The 21,747-nt window shown below is 37.1% G+C and overlaps 2 protein-coding genes and 1 long non-coding RNA gene across 3 annotated transcripts in view; 2 read left to right on the forward strand and 1 right to left on the reverse strand.

The window, feature by feature from the left end:
- Positions 1-21,747, forward strand: part of LOC307169581 (uncharacterized protein) — a gene marked incomplete at its 3' end in the record, with an annotated part of 99,209 nt that overhangs the window by 18,673 nt on the left and 58,789 nt on the right. The gene's annotated exons all lie outside the window — the stretch shown is intronic.
- LOC307169339 (matrix remodeling-associated protein 8-like) lies at positions 65-17,912 on the reverse strand. Its single transcript, XM_079889935.1, has 6 exons — positions 17,260-17,912; positions 16,820-17,085; positions 9,531-9,574; positions 8,485-8,805; positions 4,616-4,933; positions 65-4,462 (listed from the first exon to the last, which is right to left on the reverse strand). The coding sequence occupies exons 2-6, from the start codon at positions 16,822-16,824 to the stop codon at positions 4,377-4,379; spliced, it is 774 nt and encodes a 257-aa protein (XP_079746061.1). The 5' UTR covers positions 16,825-17,085; positions 17,260-17,912; the 3' UTR covers positions 65-4,376.
- LOC307169349 lies at positions 17,612-20,156 on the forward strand. The gene is made up of 5 exons (XR_013823098.1): positions 17,612-18,093; positions 18,506-18,612; positions 19,376-19,419; positions 19,514-19,564; positions 19,839-20,156. It is a non-coding gene; the product is annotated as an uncharacterized lncRNA (long non-coding RNA).

Consider the following 21,747-nt stretch of genomic DNA (forward strand, 5'->3'; position numbering starts at 1 on the left):
ATGTCACTTATAAAACCACTGATAGGGAATGTAAAGAGACCTTTGCTGTTGTGTGGGAGGGACCATTTGTACATGAGACCAAGGAAAGTGTTTTAATTTTTTTACTAAGGAAGTGATTCTGTTGGAGTATCAGCTACAGTGGATTTTGCGAGTGATCAGTCATTTAAGCAACAGGTTCCAGTCACAGTTCGGTAGGTACACATCTTTTTTTGTGTGTTTTAGAATAGTTATTTGCATTTTATGGTTACATTTTTTAAATGTTTTTTTTCTGCAATCATACACTGGAGTGGTAAGGGAAAGCATGTGCCTTTAGTTGTACCTTACAAGTTCAAACATGTTAGTCACGCTACTCCAGCATACTCTCTAAGCATTTTTTCTCTTTACAGTCCAACACTGGTTAAAAAAAATCTCTTTTTAGCATTCCAAGCTTGACTTCCAAGCTTAAATGATACTAGAGTATAAACTATTTTGTTTTTTCCAATGTAGTAGTACAAATACATTAGTATGTAAATTTCAATTTATACCTAATTCTGTGTGACCTATTTGACAAGAGTAATTAGACTGATGATCATGACATATGAGGTGAAATTATTTACAAATATAAAGTATAAACGTTTTGTGGAAGTCTGGCAAAAAAAGATGGGTATAAGTATTCTCCATTCCACTCCATCTCGCACAAACCTTTCAAAGTATAGGCTCTATTGACCGTGAGCATGAAGAGACGTGTTTTCCACGTATGTATGGTGACCAGGATGTCCATGTTTGGTTGACTTAGTCACAAGGCCATGAATCCACATTGCATGGTCATGACATAAAGATGTTGTTACCTCAACAAAAATTAAAATAATATAAAATAATGATGAATCTTTTTGAAACAAAAAAAGCTTGTTGAATTTCACTACTTGGACTATACTTCACTATTTCACTGTTTGTTGTTTAACATATAGGTATGCAATAAGGTGAATTTAGCATTTCCAGATGTTTCATGTGGAGAAGCAACTCCTGAAAATGCTTGAAATAGCATTGTGCTAGTGTAGACGAACAGCGTTTCGAAACAAAAGTTCTTATATTATCCACAATAATGAGGACAAAGTCTTATAGTCACAGTATCAGTGTGTATAGAAACAGTTGCACAGTTCAAACATGCTAGTCGTGTTACTCTCCACCGGCTCCAGCAGTCTGGGTGGAGTCAAAGTCTTCAAACATATCAGAAAACTAAAACATTTCAGTACTTTCCCCCTTTACTCTTCACTAAAAAAAAAACATTTTAAATGTTTATCTTATTATTTATCTTTGTCCAGTATCGGGTGGTCTGTGGGCTACAATGATAAAGTTTAGAATTTTTAAGCATTTAGCCGCTTTAGCCCAAGTACCATGTATTATCTAAATATAATGCAGTGTGACATGAAAATAAATCAGTTAAAATCACATACCTGATTATCATGACTTAAAAGGTTCAATAACAAATAAATCTAATGTTTAAAAGGTTTCTTAAATTGTCTGGCGCATTTATAAAAGAATGGCTAAAGAAGAAGAAACGCGGTGTGATTGGGAAGTGTTCGCATCATTGAGGAGATGTTCAACACTATTGAAAGCGTGTAACGGTAAACTGTGACACTTTCAGTTTTACGACAGCTAGTCACGTTTCAGATCCTACAGAAGTGCATTGGTAGTGCCGTAAAATAATTCAAACCTGTCGCAAAATAGTCCCTGAATTTTCTCATAAAACAGTTGTTTTTCGTAGTAAACTCAAAATACATTTCTCTCCAAAGTCGATATTTAATAGCAAATATGGATTAAATATAAAGACTGGCGGACAAGGATTCATTATTTACATGACAAGAGAAAAGTAGTTTATTCCACGTACTGAGGAAAATCCTCCATTGACTTCCATTCAAACAGAACAGATTCTCTCCTACCTCCCTGTCGGCTGTTGTCACACATTTTAGCTTTACTCGGAGGATCCCCTTGAGGAGGAGCTCTGATCAACATCACAGTCTGAATGACCCTAAAATATGTTCCAGTTCACGAGGTGAACGAGGTGCATGTATTTGAAATACGGAGGCCTATTTGAAATTTGAAAAGCCTTTAAAAAAACAATCAAATGTAATTTGGATTTAAATACATTTCGGTTCGGTATATTTGTATTTTCAAAACACAAATACTTTGTGCTAGTCTGCCTTTTTATTAGGCTGCTGATTTCCTCTATAGGACTGTAGTTCAGACCCTCAAACCCCAACTATCATGTACACAAGCTGCAGATGTCAGAGAAAACGGCTCCAGAAAAGTATCTGTGTGCACGGAAATATGGAGTAGGGCTGGGACTCGATTCCACAAAAAGTTGATTCTTCAATCCAGAGGCATTTGGAATCGAGAGTCAATGTCTGGAATCGATTAAACTCCTGGGACGTAATAAAGTTGGGTGTAAAGCGCTACATTGAGCTTAGTAAATTCCAGCCTTGTGATGAATATTGTAGCATCTTCTAAATCTACGACTAGGCGCAGTATAGGAATGGGGAAATTTTGTTTTGTGTAAGGTGAAATAAGTTGTTAACTTCAAGGTGCTCTTAGTAATGTTGGGTGACGCCACTTCTTGTTGACGTTCGAAGTATTGTCAAACAAAACAGAGGCTAGCTCGACCCTCCCTCCTCCTCATCCCATCCCCTCCCCCTCCCTTCTGTGCTTCCTTTTCCCTCTTCTTTGCTATTTGTTCATCGGAACGTCGTCTCTTTGGTCGTTAGTCGGCCATATCCAAATTTAAGAGAATATAATTCAAACGTTAGTTTGAGACATCTCTCCTCTGGCTAACTTTCCTCTTCATGCTTCTCTCCTCCCCACACCCCTCTTCATGTGCACGCGTACTAACCGTATGGTAAATTAAATGTTAACTAAAACATGCAAACATGTTAACTAAACAAGAGCAAATTGTTGCAAATGCAATTTTTTCTTATCAAAGCTTTGTCTCCCTCTGGAGGCCATTATTAATAACTTATTTACAGTGTTAACCAGGTCTTCAACATTTTTAAGGTAAAAACATAAGTTGTATTTAAGTTATAACCTATAATAACATTTAGTATCAGAGTGTTTACACTTGCCCATTTCTACTATCACATATTTTAGTTATTATTATAAATTAGATATCATTTGGAAGCTTAAACGTTAAAAAAAATCATCCAATTCAAATAATTTTGAAAATTGGACATTGCGTTACCATGGAAACGGTATTTTAAAACCTCCCCCTAGTGGGGGGGTGTCATGTTTCACATTTTATTAAATTTACTGCACAATTTTATAATCAAACCTTTTTCTAATCTTGACAAAACTCATATTGTTGGAAAGGTCTGAGACTCAAGGTTCCATAAACTAATTCTAACTTCTAACAAACTAACACTTTCTCAGTTTGTGTAAATCCACTTAAGATTCAGAGAATATTTTTTTCCAAAATTAATTTCACATCAAATACAATTATGTGGCTTTGTTTCATTAATAAAGTGTATATTTTTTTCTTGATTTACCCCGAAAGAATGGAAGTGAACTGAGACAACATGCCCCATAGGTGGGGTACATTATAACATGACCATATGACAGATAACAATTTTATCTGATCTAATCAAAAAAATATACAAGACAAACTATAAAAAAAAAATTCACTTTTTCAAATAAAATAATGATTTTTTTTACTAATTAAAAATAAGTAATTTTTGAGTTTGACAACAAACACACCACAAAACACGGCTACACAGTATAGTTCAAAACATAATCATTTCTGAACATTGACTCTTTATTCATTTATTCATTTAGCAGACGCTTTTATCCAATGCGACTTACAAATGAGGAGAGCAACAGAAGCAATTAAACTAACAGGACAACATAAGTAAGTGCCGTGACCCTTCCCAGTTTAGTCTAACACAATGTATTTTTTTTTAATAGATATAGAATAGAAAAGAGGAAAAAAGAAAAGAAAGGTGTTATTATTAATGAATCAAGTGTTGCCGAAAAAGATGTGTCTTCAGCCGTTTCTTGAAAATGGTCAATGGTTTGGGTAAAAGGGAGCAGAGCTAGTGGTTGTTCAAACATCAGAGCCTAAATTTGATGTGAGCGGCAACTGGCAAAGAGTGTAATTTTGTGAGGAGAGGAGTGACGTCTGCTCTCTTCAGCTCGATAAAGACCACTCTCGCTGCAGTATCTGGATCTGTTGCAGAGGTTGGACAAGAAGCTGTGTAGCTGTTACTGAAGGCTGTAGTTTTCAGTAGTTTAAGATGGTGGCTTAACGTCTTCAGCTGTTTCTCAGAAGATGAAGCGATCTCAGCAGGTTGTTTTGAGGTTGTTGAAGAAGAACAAACACATTGCTATACTGTAGTTCCTTCTGTCAGTGCTTACATAAAGAGCAGAATGGAAACAGACAGAAAAGGCACTGCAAGTAAAATCTTCTCAGATCTCGATTGAGCTCCTTGGTTTATTTCTGGTGGACACAAAGATAAATGCATTAGATTCAGTAAAAACAGATGAAAACATTTCATTGTGTTTTAAAAGAGGTCTCAAAAACGATCTCATTCTCAATTAAAATCATCTTAACATTATTAGCTTAAATGAATCAAACTTCTTTTTCACAAACCTAGTTTCACACTTTGAATTATTAATTCATTCCTGATGTAGCATTTGTAGATTCCCATATCACTGCGTTGAAGATTGTAGAGTTTGAGTGAGAAGTTTCCATTCAGATATTCCTGAGGGAAGGTTTCAGTTCTGTTCTTGAACACTGAATCCGGTTCTTCCACAGAGACTTTACCCTTAATAATGTCAAACACTTTCAGGGTCTTATTGTGTTTCCAAGTGACTGTTATGTCTTCAGTTGTAAGTGGATGTTCTCTAGCAGAACAAGGTAAAACAGCAGAACCTCCAATATCATCCACAACTGGGTCCTGCAAAGGCACTGAAAACAGAGAAAAATAATAATAAATATAGCTGCAAGCAGCAATACGGGGCCAAGCCCTGCAAGGCACAGCAAGCAGACCAAGTATGGCGCACAGCAAGCACAGCCAGCACATCAAGTACAGCAGCGCAGCAAACATTTAAGCACCAAGAGCAGTGCGGAGCCTGAAGAACAAAACATCAGAAATTAAATGTACATGTAAATGTACATCAAGCACATCAAGTACAGCAAGTACTGTAAGCACAGCAGCGCAGCAAGCATTTAAACACCAAGAGCAGTGCGGAGCCGGAAGAGCAAAACAGAGCTTAATTCTAATGTAGTTTATAGTTAGCCAATGTGGAGCCAGAAGAGCAAAAAGAGCAGAAATAGAATGTACATGAAGAAGAGATAGGTTCAGAAGTACTTAAGGATGAAATCAAAACAAGCCGCTTTAGCGCAATGCAGAGCAAAAGATTAGAACAATGCTTGAACAATACAGGAATCAACACAATTTTTATACTCATCCAACACGGGGTTCGAACCCACAACCGGAACGGCTCAGGATTAGTAACACATGGTTTAGCAGACTGCGCCACTCAGAGGACGTACAATCACAAACTGCAGAGGAGAGGCTTCAGTGTAAGAATGAGCACACAAAAGCAAATTTTGGGTCGACCTTGTTAAATTTGCGACATCATAACTTTTTTTTTTCCCAGTATAGCAAAAAAATCGGGGACAGTACTTCTATGCGGTTCGGTCCAAAGATCATTTGAGCAAATTTTGGACAATTTTGGACAAATTTTGAAGGAGGAGTAGCGAAAAAACTGTTTTACATTCGCTCCAATATGGCGGCCAGTCACATTGTTGAAAAATAACATATGAGATATCGTTGAAATCAGCATAAGCCAAGGAATATATTGACATAAAGAAATCAAATTTCAAGCAATGTTAGCAAAAGTTATAAGCGTTTTTCAAAAAAACAATGGTATCTCTGGAACACTAGGTGGCGCTGTGATCAAACTTCTCAGGTACCTTCGGGCCATGCTAATGATGATCCATACCAAATTTGGTGAAGAAATTTCAAATAGTTTAAAAGATATTGCAAATTATGACAAAATTCAAAATGGCGGACACGTGGTACATCCCATCATGGCAAAACCGATATCCACGGATTCGGCATGACCCAAGGAATCGATAGACACCAAGTTTATAATTTTCTGACAAACCGTTCACAAGTTATTGGCCAAAATATGCATTTTCCATATCTCATGACCCGTAGGTGGCGCTGTTCCCAACTTTGGTATGGAACCTCAGATCATGCTTCCGATGAAGTGTACCAATTTTCGTTTCGATTGATCAAGGTTTGGCTGAGCTATAGCTTCTGAACCAATTTTGGGACGAAAATCGGGGACAGTACTTCTATGCGGCTCAGTCCGAAGATCATTTGAGTAAAATTTGGACAATTTTGGACCAATTTTGAAGGAGAGTAGCGAAAAAACGGAATACTGTACTTTTCAAAATGGCTACTACTGTAATGGGCGGAATCTTAATGTATGATATTGTTTGTGATCAGCATGATGAGAGCAATCAGGTGTACTATGTCTAATTTCTGTGGATCAAAGGGTTCAAAAGTTACAGCTGTTTCAATGTTGAATTTTTGAACTGGTGATGGCGCTATAGAGTTAGTCCTGCAGACTCCAAAATTGGTCCAATTACTATTCATGGTCATATCTACAATTGAGCCAAATTTCATCATTTTCCTATGTACGGTTCATAGGGCTGCCATAGACTCCCATTTGCGGAAGAATAATAAGAAGAAAAAGAAGAAGAAGAAAACTAACGGATACAATAGGTGCCTTGCCCCTTCGGGGCTTGGCCCCTAATAATGATGATGATGATGATTAAAAAAAAAAACAAAAAAAAAAACGTTTTTTCTTGCATGAAACACAGGTATTTGCTTTATGATGACTGTTGACTGAATGGCATATTTACACTAGAGTTTACTCTCAATCAGAGGACTGCAAAAACATTGACTTTAATAGATATCAAATCTAAAATTAAAAAAATAATTTTAACTTGAAACCATCACAAGCCTTTAAAAATATATATAGTTGTATACACACTGTTATATATTTACTTGATTGTTACACCTCATTACTTTTTTGTATAATACTATAAAAGTTATTGAAAACCAACATGAATAGAAGAAATATATTTCTAAGAACTTTGCACATGTGACTTAAATAAAAATAAGGGAAAAAAGACATTCTACTGACTATAAGTACTAGGGGTGTAACGGTACGTGTATTCGTACCGAACCGTTTCGGTACAGGGCTTTCGGTTCGGTGCACGTGTGTACCGAATGACTGAATGCAATATTTTGTGTGCGGAACATAGGTACATTTTCGTGTTTCCACACGAACATATTAAGTGGCGGAAGTCTCCGCGTTCAGCGCAAATCCCGCCCTGCAGCTGATTCTAATGTTTTTTCCTATTAGACATTCTCTGGTTTTACCCGTCGTCACTGTAACAATGAAATAGACTGCATGGCGAAAAAAAGCTTTTCCGCTTCGTGTGCGCCGCCGCACTCTCCGTTCCGTGGCGTGCGTGCGTGCGTGCGCGCGTGTGTGTGTGTGTGTGTGTCGACGACCCGCTGCGCTCTCTGCTCAATGTTCGAGTCCGTGTTTGCGCTGCGCGTTCTGCTCTGTCGTTAACGGCCCAAACACTCCAATCATGTACCGATCACGCACTGGAAAAGCAAAGTCCGCTCAAATAAGGTGAAATTTCTCAGTAGTAACTTAGATTTCTGTTTGCTGAGCTGGTATAGTCATGCTGGGAACAATGGTAAAATGACCTGCTCTGATCACATGCTCTGGTAACAATAGCTTTGTATAGCTTTGGACTATATTTTATTTTGATAATTATTAAAAAAGTGGAAAAAAAAAATCTTAAATTGATTATGTTGATTGATTATTGAAAAATAATAATACATTAATATATTTGTTTAATATTATTTTAATAGAGGGCTATTTTCTGTTCCTGCACTGTAATCATAGTTATTTATTTATATTTTTCATTATTTTATTATGTGATATTGGTTTGAGACTGAGAGTATTTTATTTAGTGGAGAACTTTGCAGCAGTATTTTATTTCTTATTCTTTTTTTATTTTATATCTATTTTATTATATTTTATTAAAAAGTGTTTAAAAAAGTGTAAACAAATTGTTAAAAAAAGTTTATAGTAATAAACAACCTGCAGTTTAATGTTTGCATTTCTTTCCCTTACTGTACCGAAAATAAACCGAACCGTGACTTTAAAACCGAGGTACGTACCGAACCGTGATTTTTGTGTACCGTTACACCCCTAATAAGTACCTTTGCATCTACAGTACGTCAACTAACCCAAACTCCAACACCAAACTCCAACTCTATCCTAACGCACTACTCTAATCTACTAATACTCTAATGAGAGTAAGTTAAATGAGAATATAAATAAATTGAAATAACTTATAGTGAATAGAATGTCTAAAGTGGACCATCAAAATTGTGTAACCAAAAAAATATCACAAACCTTCGATGAGAAGCTCTACAGTCCTGATGATCGATTCCTCTACGATGTAGCACTGGTACTTTCCTCTGTCACTGTACTGAAGATTGTTGAGTTTGAGTGAGAAGTTTCCTTTCTTGTACTCTTCAGGGAAGGTTTTAGCTCTCTTCTTGTATGATTGATCCTGTCCTTCTCCAGAGCCTTTACCCTTAATAATGTCATACACTGTCACTCTATGTTGTCTCCAATGCACATTGATGTCTTGAACTGTAATCGGAGGTGCTTCAGACGAACACGGTAAAATGACAGAACCTCCAATTAAACCCTCAACAGTGACCAGAGACGCTGAAAACAGAGAGAAGTTATAATAATAAACAAACATGGTTTTAATGCGAAGACATGAATTAATGATTGTGTTTTAAACTGGAGATTTTAAAAGATGTTTCCTTTTCTTTATAATGGACACTTTTAGGCCTCGTTTCACTGCAGGTCTTGATGCCCAATTCTGATTGGTTGCCTATATGATATCCGATTCTTTTTTTACCGTCCGTTTACACGTTCTTTCAATAGTGACCCATATCTGATTCATGTGTTTACACTTGACATACTATCTGAAACATCGCGCATGCTTAAAGGGGGTTCTTGCACAGATGGACGAACACGAAATATGCTTGATGCTAGCTTAGCGATATGTATGCGAAGTTTGCCAAACATCACCAAGATTTTGAGGCAGAGGAGGACAAAATGGGCCATTCTGTCCCTTTGCAGATGCGCGTTTCTCTCGTTATTAAACCGCAGAGACGTAGCCTAATGCCTCAGAAAATCCGATCTGCCTGTTTACATGACAGTCGCATTGGCACATATCTGATTTATTTCCACATATGAACGAGGCCTAAAACCGATCTCGAAATATCCGAATGCATGTGTTTTTTTTCCCGTTTACACTGTCATAGAACACATCTGATCTGTGTCACATATGAGCAAAAATACGGAATTGGGTCGCATTTCACTGACAGTGTAAACGAGGCCTAAACATCTCATTGATCCTGTAAAGATCCTTTAGTGCTCACCTTCATTAATCACCATTAACAGAGGAACTAAAACGATACAGCACCTGTAAACACAGAAAGAATTGAAATATTTACTTTTAGCAATGTAAAATAAGAGTCACAGTCCTGCTGTTAAACCGTTTAAGTCCATTGTTTGTTTAATGCATTATTGTAATCAGAATCAGAAAGAGCTTTATTGCAGGTGTGTTTGCATAAATGAGTAGGGCTGTCACTTTACGTTCGAAAATCGATTGCACAATCGATCGGACCAACCAACGCAAGTTTCGAAAACGAAAATAGGGAATCGATTTTAACAGTCTTTTCTCGGAGCGCGTCCAGCTCGTCATGTTATGCCCGCAGCGAACGCGCGTCATTTGCAACTGCAGGCTCTGACAAACACGCATAACAGCAAATGATCCTTCTGCATAATGTGTCTCTTTTTACTACAAAACTGTGAATTTTCCCGGTATTCAGACAGTTTCATGCATTCAGATACAGATTCGGGCTACGGTCTACAAACGCCTACGTAGGCGAAATTTGTTTGACATTTCTAATCGTAAACACAGCCATGTTGAAGACTGAGGTAATGTTTTTCATATATGCTGCTATGGCAGTCCACTCTGCTTATTGCTTTTCGAGAGGGTATTTATTAAAAGTAAAAGTATTTAGTAAAATTGCATTAAAGGAGACATATCATGCTTTTAAATTGTTCCTTTTTACATATAAATCATACATTTGTGGTCTATATAAAGCGGAACTGCAATGCTTGGGTCTGAATTCCTCATTATTATAGCTCCACGGGCCCCTTTTCTACCCCTTTTCTGATGTGCTTCTGAGAGCAACTTGTTTTGGTGCGGTCTCTTTAAATACAATTGAGACACTTCATACCCCGCCCCCTCTCCAGGATGCAGAGGTTCAACTCCACCCCGTTCGGCCATTTTTGTAGTCTGATAGCAGAGATAGGATTATCTAGCGGCACAGAAACTTTTTATTCACACGTTATTAACAAAATGTCAACAACGGAAGACTTGTCCTTAGATGTTCGAGCCAGAGTTGGAGCCGGAGCGAGATGAAAATGAGGACGACGAACCTGCAGAACAACGTCTTCATATGGATGTATCGAAATGGTGTGTTACTATATTTATACATGAAACCTTGGTCTTCCGACCTTTTACCACCGTGTCGATTTATTTTGATTAATATGTGCGAGGGAGAGAGAGCAAGACAGCGTCTAGTTTGGAGACGGTGATGTCTTGTTTACACTTTCGCCGGGCTCCGAGAGAGAGTGCGAGCGCGCGCGAGACTGGGTCTCTCTCTCTGCTCGTTCTTTCAGTCAAACATGCGCCACAAGCGCGGCAGTTCATCTACATTAGACGGTGTAATGAAGCGTGTGGGTTACTACATCCAACAACCGAACATTTTAACTTACCCTCTCGTAACTTCTGCATCTTTTAGCTTGGACTACAAAATTGCAGCGAGAAATAATAATGGCGGATCGCTCGAAGTGTTGGGCCGGAAGTCAATGTCCTTATTTGGCAGTTCCGCTGCAAATACTGTGACGTGATAGTTCAAAAAACGTCATAGATAACAGAAAAATCGGAACAGGTTGAAAAATATGACCAAAACAGAATATAAAGATATCAACGAAGCACCTGAAGAGAATAATTTCATCTTTTCTGTACTTCTAAACACTTCAAATATACAACAAAATGCATTTAAGGGCTAAAAAAGTGCATTTAGCATGATATGTCCCCTTTAATGCAACACCGGAAAAGTAATGTGATTGGCTGTTGTCACTATGGTGGTCGTGTCAGCACCAAGCTTCAAACGTCTGCGCTAGGGTATATGCATAAGTGATCTGATTGGCTGACGCCTGCGTTGGCACTACAAAAGTTTTCAACTTCTGCCGTGAGCAACGCCAGTGACGTAAAGTAAATGAGAAGCGTTAATGGCGACGCTCGTGTGAACGCAGCGTTAGAGCTCAGGTGTCAGACAGATAAAGTTGGCCAGTCTATAGAGACATTCATTACGCATGTTTTTAACTTATGTGGGGTAAGTTATCAGTAGTTATTTATTAGTTGTTGTCGATAAAATCTATGATATGCTCAAATGTAGTGTTTGGATTTGTATGCTCACAAGCTATTAGATTATATTTAATTCAGCACCAGGTTGCAAGAAACTCCTAAAGTTCAGCTACAACTAATGGCTTTCTTAAAGGTGCATTGCGCAACATTTCATGTTAAAAATACCCGTTTTTCTAACCCATACATGCTTAAACAATTGCCTGATGGGCTGAATGAGCCCTTCTCTGATCACTGCGATTGCCTCTATAATCCTGTACAGTAAAATAAATAAGAGGGATTCGGGACGGAATTTGAGACTGGGCGTGACGTCATGCACGTTCACGCTCACCTGGTTATGTCTGGCTGGTTTGTGTATTCGCCGCCATTCTCCGAATCAGCGAAGACAACTCGAGCGACAAAAGTAGAAGATGGATTCAAAGAGACCGGCTTGTAGTCGATTCCAAACCCCAACTCCACGTAAGACAAAGACACATGCGTGTGGTCCATGAGCGTGCATACCTCTGGTTGCAGTTTCGCTTGTCGCCAGAGGGGGCATAGTTCTGCAAAAACTCAGAGACTTGCGCAATGCACCTTTAACCTGAGGGGTTTGTTGCAACTGGGCCCAGAATGTCAGAAACTACATATAATGCCAAGATAACTTCTACGTCCACATCAATCAGGATACATCTGAATATTTTTCTCAGTGAGCTTTTATGTTTAACATAGTCTTATGAGCATAGTCTTATAGTAACAGTATCAGTGTGTATAGAAACAGTTGCATAGTTCAAACATGCTAGTCATGTTACTCTCCAATAGGGCTGTCAAACGATTAATCGCGATTAATCGCATCCAAAATAAAAGTTTGTTTTTACATAATACATGTGTGTGTACAGTGTATAATTATTTTCTATTTATAAATACGCACACATGCATGTATATATTTAAGAAATATTTGCATGTATATACTAGGGCTGGTCCGAATACCATTTTTTGAGCTTCGAAGCTTCGATAGGAATTAACATCGAATATTCGAAGCTTCGGAGGGAGGGGGGCTGAACATATTCTTCTCTCTAATAAAGGCAGGAATCTCTATGCGTCTGTCTGTTTGCATTTAGATTATTTATCTTGCATTTAGAACCGTTCATCCAATCGACTTCGAGTGCAGTGTCACATTTGGTGCAATACAGACGCGAGACGTGCAGAATTAATAAACTTTTAATACAGAACAGCGCGAGCGGGAAGCGGGCGCGCGCCTCACGCGCAGGGCTCCGAGAACGGACACTGCACTAGTGATACAAAACACAGCCTAATATTTTTCTGAGTAACAAATAACTCTCAAATCTGAAATCAGCAGCACAGTAATTACTGACACAGTAAAGGGTAGGCTAATATATTGTTTCTATTCTATTTCCACAATGTCAAAGCAACGCAGCTTATAGCCTACAAGCATGCACTTCTGCCCATACAAACTCCGCTGTTCTGCGCTCTAAAATAAGAGTATTGTATTTCGCCCAAAAATGCTAAAAAAATAACCGTGTGAGAGCGTGTTTTAGGCTATATCATGTTATAGCCAGATATGACGACGCTTACAGCACACGTCACCGCAGATCAGCATCTATTCATCAAGCCAACGTGCAAACTATCGCAAATCAAAGTGAAAGTGGGTCGCAGATGCTTTAACACACAATCAACTTCATTAAAAGTAAAGAACCGAAATGATCTTACCAGGGCTGTTGCCGCTCTCTTATTGCGGTCTTTTAGCTGACGATCAGTAAAATGCAGCTTATCTGTTGCTAGTGACGTGCACTCCATTACATCTGCCTATAGCGCGGGATTTGAAGTTCGGATTCATATCCATTTTGCAAAAACACATTTATGTGTTCATTGTTCATATTGATAAATCAGAGAGAACTATCCGATCTGAGAAAACGCATGACAGCCCCATTCAAGCGCGAATGGGAACCGTTTCTAGGGGGATGCCAGGTGTGAAAAAAATAAAAATAAATTTAAACCGAATATTCGAATGTCAAATTTGAAAATCGAATACCAACCCACCGAACGAATATTCGAATACTCGAATATTCTGGTACAGCCCTAGTATATACTGTGTATATATATTTATATTATATATAATTTATATTATATATAAATATTTTATATATAAATAACACATTTTCTTAAATATATATATGCATGTGTGTGTATTTATATATAGAAAATAATTATACACCGTACACAGACATAAATTATGTAAACACAAACTTTTATTTTGGATGCGATTAATCACGATTAATCGTTTGACAGCCCTAGCTCTCCACCGGCTCCAGCAGTCAGAAAACTAAAACATTTCAGTACTTCCCCCTTTACTCTTCACTAAAAAACATTTTAATTGTTTATCTTATTTATATTTGTTCAGTATCGGGTGGTGTGTGGGCTACAATGATAAAGTTTAGATTTTTTTTAAGCAGTTAGCATTTAGTCGCTTTAGCCCAAGTACCATGTATTATCTATATATAATGCAGTGTGGCATGAAAATAAATAAGTTCACATACCTGATTAACATGACTTAAAAGGTTAAATAACAAATATGACTAATCTTTAAAAGGTTTCTTAAATTGTCTGGAGCATTTATAAAAGAATGGCTAAAGAAGAAGAAGAAACGCGGTGTGATTTATCATTGAGGAGATGTTCAACACTATTGAAAGCGTGTAACGGTAAACTGTGACACTTTCAGTTTTACGACAGCTAGTAACATTTCAGATCCTACAGAAGTTCATTGGTAGTGCCGTAAAATAATTCAAACCTGTCGCAAAATATTCCCTGACTTTTCTCATAAAACAGTTGTTTTTCGTAGTAAACTCAAAATACATTTCTCTCCAAAGTCGATATTTAATAGCAAATATGGATTAAATATAAAGACTGGCGGACAAGGATTCATTTTTTACATGACAAGAGAAAAGTAGTTTATTCCACGTACTGAGGAAAATCCTCCATTGACTTCCATTCAAACAGAACAGACTCTCTTCTACTTCCTTGTCGGCTGCCGGCACACATTTTAGCTCTTCTCGGAGGATCCCCTTGAGGAGGAGCTCTGATCAACATCACAGTCTGAATGACCCTAAAATATGTTCCAGTTCACGAGGTTTACGTCCCTGTTTTGCTTTCGCATTTTTAAGCGCAGATTCGATTATATATAAAAAAGTGAAATACGGCACGCTTCAACAAACTTATATGCATTTTATATGGGTACATTTCGTAATTCGTGTGATCAGAGTCAAACTGCGGTAGCAAAACGTCTAATATTTGGATAATCAATATGTTAGCAATATGTAACAGTTGCTATTCGGGCGAGATTAGTTTTTACAATGCAAGTTATGTTGTAATAGTCAGTTCATTTAGTGATTATTTCAGATACATTTGAAATACAGAGGCCTATTTGAAATACAAAATACTATGTTGTAATTTAAAGCCTTTAAAAAAAACAATCAAAAGTAATTTTTAATTAAATACATTTCGGTTCGGTATATTTGTATTTTCAAATCAAATACTTTGTGCCAGTCTCCCTTTTTATTAGGCTGCTGATTTCCTCTATAGGACTGTAGTTCAGGCCCTCAAACCCCAACTATCATGTACACAAGCTGCAGATGTCAGAGAAAACGGCTCCAGAAAAGTATCTGTGTGCACGGAAATATGGAGTAGGGCTGGGACTCGATTCCACAAAAAGTTGATTCTTCAATTCAGAGGCATTTGGAATCGAGAGTCAATGTCTGGAATCGATTAAACTCCTGGGACGTAATACAGTTGGGTAATAAAGCGCTACATTGAGCTTAGTAAATTCCAACCCGATTTTACGGCAATTCGTACGTATTTTACGAGGTGGCTAATTCGTACGAATTCATACGACCTCGCACGATTTTTGCTAAATCATACATATTTTACAAGTTGCCCAATTCGTATTAATTCATACGAATGACCTATAGTGACCCCACCCGTACACCTACCAATCACGGGGGTTTAGACACCTCATACTCACTTGTACGAATTGGTTGTGAGATAAAGTTGTAAATTCCAGCCTTGTGATGAATATTGTAGCATCATCTAAATCTATGACTAGGCGCAGTATAGGAATGGGGAAACTACGTTTTGTGTAAGGTGAAATAAGTTGTAAACTTCACCGGCACATGAACACACAGTCCAGAAAAGGTCTGGAACAATTATTGAGAGGGACGATTCGGGTGGTTAAAATAAGTAAGTAGAGATTAATGTGACTGGGTGGTTCTCACTGATGGAGTCAGACCACCCAACAATATTACCAGCGGTGCCTCCAAATGCATGTAGTACCCCTGAAAGTGACTATGTTTATCAGTAAACACTCAAAATGCGATGCTTCACAATCATAGCTTTACTGAGAATGAAGCGAATCCTGAGAACTCCCTGATAACAAGACGCCCAATCAGAACGTGACCAATCAGATGCACCCATTTTAACAGCATTAACATTTAGACTTGTAACATCATATGAATTTACTAAACATATTAATTAATGTGAAACTTAACATTTTTAAAGTTTGACAACATATTGTTTTATGGTCTAATGAATTAAACTTTAGGAAAAACACATACAGTGCGTTCAGAATTATACTGTAGTAACTCTTCAGTATATTTTAGTTTTCTCTTCACGCATTTGTTTGCCTTTTTCTGTAAGCTTTCATTCACGAGAGACTGTTTCTTCTGGGCCTCTAGATTTCTCTTCTGTTGAAGGTTCATCAGGGTTTAGATCTTTCTCATCAGTGGACTTTTCCTTTTCTCCTGACATGTTTGTATCACTAATTGATGTATTTCTAGATTAAAGTGATTCAGGGAGCTGTGGTTATAAGATGGTGTAACCTAACACTGCTCACTTCAAATATTAAGATAGGCCTACCCAAAATGTCAATTAAATACCAATAAACACGTTAAATATTCAAGACAGCTTGATAAGAATTAGAATGGCTAAAGTTAACTTTCGAGATGTAAAGCTCTTTATCATACAATTTCATCACATTTCACAAGTTTTAAGATTTAAGAGTGAAAATAAACCATTAAACATTTCATATGTGTAACCTTTTTAGATATTTCACAATTCATTCACAAACACGACAGCCTGTTATTTAGACTTACGACTTGGATCAATCAGGATATGGCCATGTAAGTAAACAGTTCAGTTCGTTTTTTGTTTTGTTTTATCCCGATAACCAGAGTATCTCACCGCATCTGTAGTCGCTGTTAAACGTGCTACCAAGTTACGACCTTGCCTGGATGCGCGGAACAAACAATGGCAACCTCCGGGACGAAGACGACGTCCAGTCAGCAGCATAGGCAGATGACTCAGATGTAGCGTCGAGTTTTCACTGTAGCAGCCCTTGGATCCAAAAAGACAGTTTCGACTGATGCATAAGGTGTTTCTTTATTTAGTTCGCCAAACCAGCATGACGTTCAACTTTTTAATCCATCATCACCTTAGCACCGTGAAAACTGTTGAAAACATACATACAACAAACATTTCACACACTTGTTTTCACGGCTACAAACGTCATTACATGAACAAACATTTATGGTGACAAACATTAATTACACAGCAAAATAAACCGTACCATACATATGTGCAAACAATTTTCTGAATTATCTATGAATGAAAACATATCGTACCTCGCTGCGCTCACCAAGGAATGCAAAACAATATACGATAGTCCTTTCTTCCGTCATGAAACGGGCGTCAAGTTCTTTAAGTTCATGAATAAAACACAAAATCTCAGATAAAATCCATGTAGGCTCAAACACAGCTGTGAACCATTCACACCCGCCAGCTACCTTTAAAAAGTTCATGCAGCCTGTAGCACGATGACGTAGCTGGATGATCCAATACGTAATAGATGGAGGTGTGTTTGGGTTATAATCGTGGTTATAATTCGCATGCGCTGGTCATTTAAGCCCACCGGCAACTATTGAGATTGAGGAGTTGTCGTCACGGTATAGAGCCCCTCCCCCGATCCGCCATGTTGGCAGGATTCCAGCGGCAAAACATCATTGTTTACGTGTGTTGTTAACTCGGTAGTAGAGGAGGTTTTCGCAATTCCGCACTGTTTTACCATGCCTGGAAGTAAAAACTGCTCCAGTGTTTGTTACAAGAAGCCAAGCGCCGACATTAGGCATTTCTCAATAGCAAGTACGCAAAGTTCGGACTTAAATGCCAAGTCCAGCTCAGGAATGACTCCCGAGGACGCGCGTCACTCAGCTCGCTCTGAGAGGGGGTTCAGCGAAAAATCGGCAGCTGGCAGCAGGAAGTAGCTGCCACTGGCAGCAGGAAGTAGCTGCCGTTGACAGCCGGAAGCCCTGCCATATTAGGAGGGACCTGCCATTTCGTGGCAGCCAATCAGTATCGTCCAACGTAGTAGCAACCAATCACATTTACCTGGAAGTCAAGCGACAGCAGCCAATGGTGGCGCCGGTGAATCTTCAGTAATGGCGGTGGTATTTGGCTCGGTAAGTTCGTATATTATCAGATTAATAAATAATTGTTGCTCTGTACGTTGGAGTTTAACTTTTATGTTAGAGACAGTGTATCTGTGACTACTTAAGTTGAATTGGTTAATTTAATCATTTGTAGAAACGCAGCTTGTGCACCGTGTGCTCCTGGTTTGTGAGGGGCTATCATTAATTTTAAATACTAACTTACGTTACCAATATCATTAAATATTAGCGTTTGTTAACATGTTAACTTAATCTATTGATTAGAATAAAGCTCATGCTGATTTATTGGAATTGACAAGCTCAGCCTTTATGATACACGTGCAACGCTAACAAAACATATCCCAAATGATCTAACTTATGTTTTAATACAAAACACCATTTTAATCAACATTACTTCACCATATTCTAAACTTCTGTTTTTTAGTTTCACCAAGTTCACCACAGCCTGTCACAGATTGCTGGGGATGGACAAACATATGTGCCATGAAGGAAACCCCAGATTTCCAGTTGCAAAACCAACCAAACGCACTGGTATGTTTTCACACATTTCACGTATTATATCCTGTCTTGATCAAAGCAGGCAAAAGGCATTCTGTTTTTTATCTTTTTATTTTTTTTATACAAATTCTAGATTGTATCGAAAATTTGACATTTCAGTGTCTGTTTATTTTCTTAGTTTGATCATGTTTTGGATGGGACCCAATCACCAGATGAGACCAGTGTATATATATATATATATATATATATATATATATATATATATATATATATATATATATATATATATATATAATAATTATTTTATATATATCTATTCAAAATATACTGGAACTGTTCACTTTTTCCATATAACTTTCACCCCCAGTTTCACAGACAAGGCTCAAACTAGTCCCAGACTAAAATGCATGTTTAACTGAAAGCAAATTACACTTGTGTATCTTAAAATATCAGTGCCATTGTTTCTTTTAAGATTCACAACAGTAATGTTTTTTCTAAGGCATATTTATAAAAGTCCTAATTGCACTAAGGCCTAATCCTGGCATAATCTAAACCCTATCTGTGAAACCGGGCTTCAAAGTTTTACATATTAGTCCAGTGGTTCAGTTCAACACTTTGTTCTCTGGCTTTAGATAGGCATAGACAGTGGCATTTAAAAAATAAATTACACCTGCTCCCTAGTTCAGGTATGCTACTGTCTACTGCTGCAACATGGCTAAGTGGTTCAACACGGAGTTCATCTCTCTCTTTCTCTCGTGTGTGTAAAATAACTAACTTTTTCCCCCTTCTTTTTAAGCTCAGTTGCAATAAAGATGGATCCGGAAGCTTGTTAAAAATAAGGTATTGATTTCATGTTACAACAATTTTGATTTCTTTGCTATCTTTAGTGTATAAATAAAATGTTAGTTTTTCCATTTCGATTTTTTTTTTCCAGGATGTTCCAGCTCAGTTGGGATCTGTGGACTGCAGTGAATTCATGCTAATGGTAAGTTATTACGGTGATTTTGTTTCCCCATAACATATCTATCTTATCTACTTATACCTAACTTATCTATCTTTTTCTAACATCTGTCTTTCTTACTAATCTTAAGGTTACAGGGGTTAAACACTATGTGATCTGATTCACAGAATTGTACTTTTATGTGTATTTCTTTAAAGTGAACATTATCTGTACTACTTTTGGAGGAACTGCGATTCCATTGTGTGTGTGTGTGTGTGTGTGTGTGTGTGTGTGTGTGTGTGTTGAATGTTCTGTGCAGGTCTTGTGATATGCAGCAGCTGACCCCAAGACGCCTTTCTACGACCTCCGAGGTCATCACCGGACCATCTTGGACTCGGATGACAATGTCGACTTACCCTCCTATCTATCCATAAGTGTAGAATTGTTTTAACTTTGTTCTTTTGCCAATGAGAAGTAGCCAACCTGTATTTACTGATGTCAATCATGCCCTTGGAAATGGTATAACTGGTGTGAGATTTTGTGTACAGTAGAGTCTCTGGCTTGCGACCCCGTGAGACTTTGACGCCTGGCTCTACCGATGAAACTATTCTTCATTAAATTTTTACTTATTTGATTGAACCTCACGACTCCTGGTCTTCTTTCATCATATCTGGTCCTGGGTCTTTAAGATGTTATTCCCTAACACTAGAAACATTGTAAATCATGTTAAACCATGCTAGAACATTGTAAAACGTTTTCAAACTTTCTTTTTCAAGCCAACTTAGTTTTTTATGAACTTTAACATCTAGTTCAGAATTGTTGTTCATTCCGATTTCAGAACAACAAATATCAAGCCTGTTTTCAAAGTTACAGCTGTTTTATAAAACAAAGACAAGAATGTATTGAAATACTACAAATGTAAAACTGAACTTAAATGATAGCAAAATATGATTTTTAAATAAAGGTCATTGAGAAAATGTTTTTTTTTTCTTCTTTTAGACATGACATTCATTATTTGTTTAATGAATGTTTATGTACGTTTAATAAATATACAATATTATTATATAGGCATTAATTTATGTATATATTTCATTTTTTGACAAACATGTACACAAATTATATTTATACACGTACAAATTCATAATTTCAAGTGTAGTTTAATGTTTGTTTTTTGTACTATGTCTATGATCTTCGTTACTTAATTTATATTTGATAAACCTTTTTAAACCAATTACAAAATAATTACAAATTTAAGTAATTTATTTAAATAAGTACTAAAATTATATATATACATTGATATAATAATTTATTTGCCTTGCTAAAAGCGGCATCCACCTCCGACTTCCGGTTATTAGCGGCAGCTGACGTCAGCTGCCAGTGGCAGCTACTTCCTGCTGCCAGCTGCCGATTTTTCGCTGAACCCCTACTGCTCGCTCTGCTACTCCGGTTATCTCTGTATGTACATTTTAGGCAACAATAAAACGAAATATGTTATAAAACACTACACTGCCTCTTTTCGTTTTCATTTAAAGAAATCTTAAACATTACACAAATGTGGTTCAGGCAAAGCATATTTATTATATTCACTACATGTAACGTTAGCATATTTATAACAAAACTTTTTTTTTAAATTGTTATATTTAAATTGTTCTTTTCGTTTAAATTTTAAAAATATTAAACTTATTAATATGGTTCAGGCAATATATTATGTGCATTTGTACTCTGATCATCACTGTAATAAAATTTAAAAAAAAAAAAAATACAAAACTAAACCCTGTCTCTTTTTGTTGAATTTCAGTTTTATCAATAATAGCCATTATAAAAGTAAGTAGCCTATAAGTAAAAAGTACAAGAAGCTATACAATAAGAAATAAAGCAAACGATTCAGTAAAACATACAAAGTCAGCGCTCTAGTCTAACAACAACGGTAAAGTTAAATAGCCTAAATATAAAGTTATGAAATTTCACTTAGCCCTCAGTTTGGCCAGGGAACAAGATTCACAAGACCAAAGATCGCCCGTTAGGTCTACACAAGACGAATTATATCTCATGTTATCTTCTCTAAATACCGTTGTTTTGCGCTTGGTGTGAGCTTGTTCCTGTAAGGTCCCTTTTCTTTCGCTTTATCTTTTTGCATTGCTTTACTTTCTTCCTTTTCTTTTTCGTATTCGTAGATCAGTCTGTGTCCCGCTGAAATAATAAATAGCCTAATAATAATAGCCTAATAA

Source organism: Squalius cephalus (genome assembly GCF_949319135.1).
Source record: "Squalius cephalus genome assembly, chromosome: 13".
NCBI classification, from domain to species: domain Eukaryota; kingdom Metazoa; phylum Chordata; class Actinopteri; order Cypriniformes; family Leuciscidae; genus Squalius; species Squalius cephalus.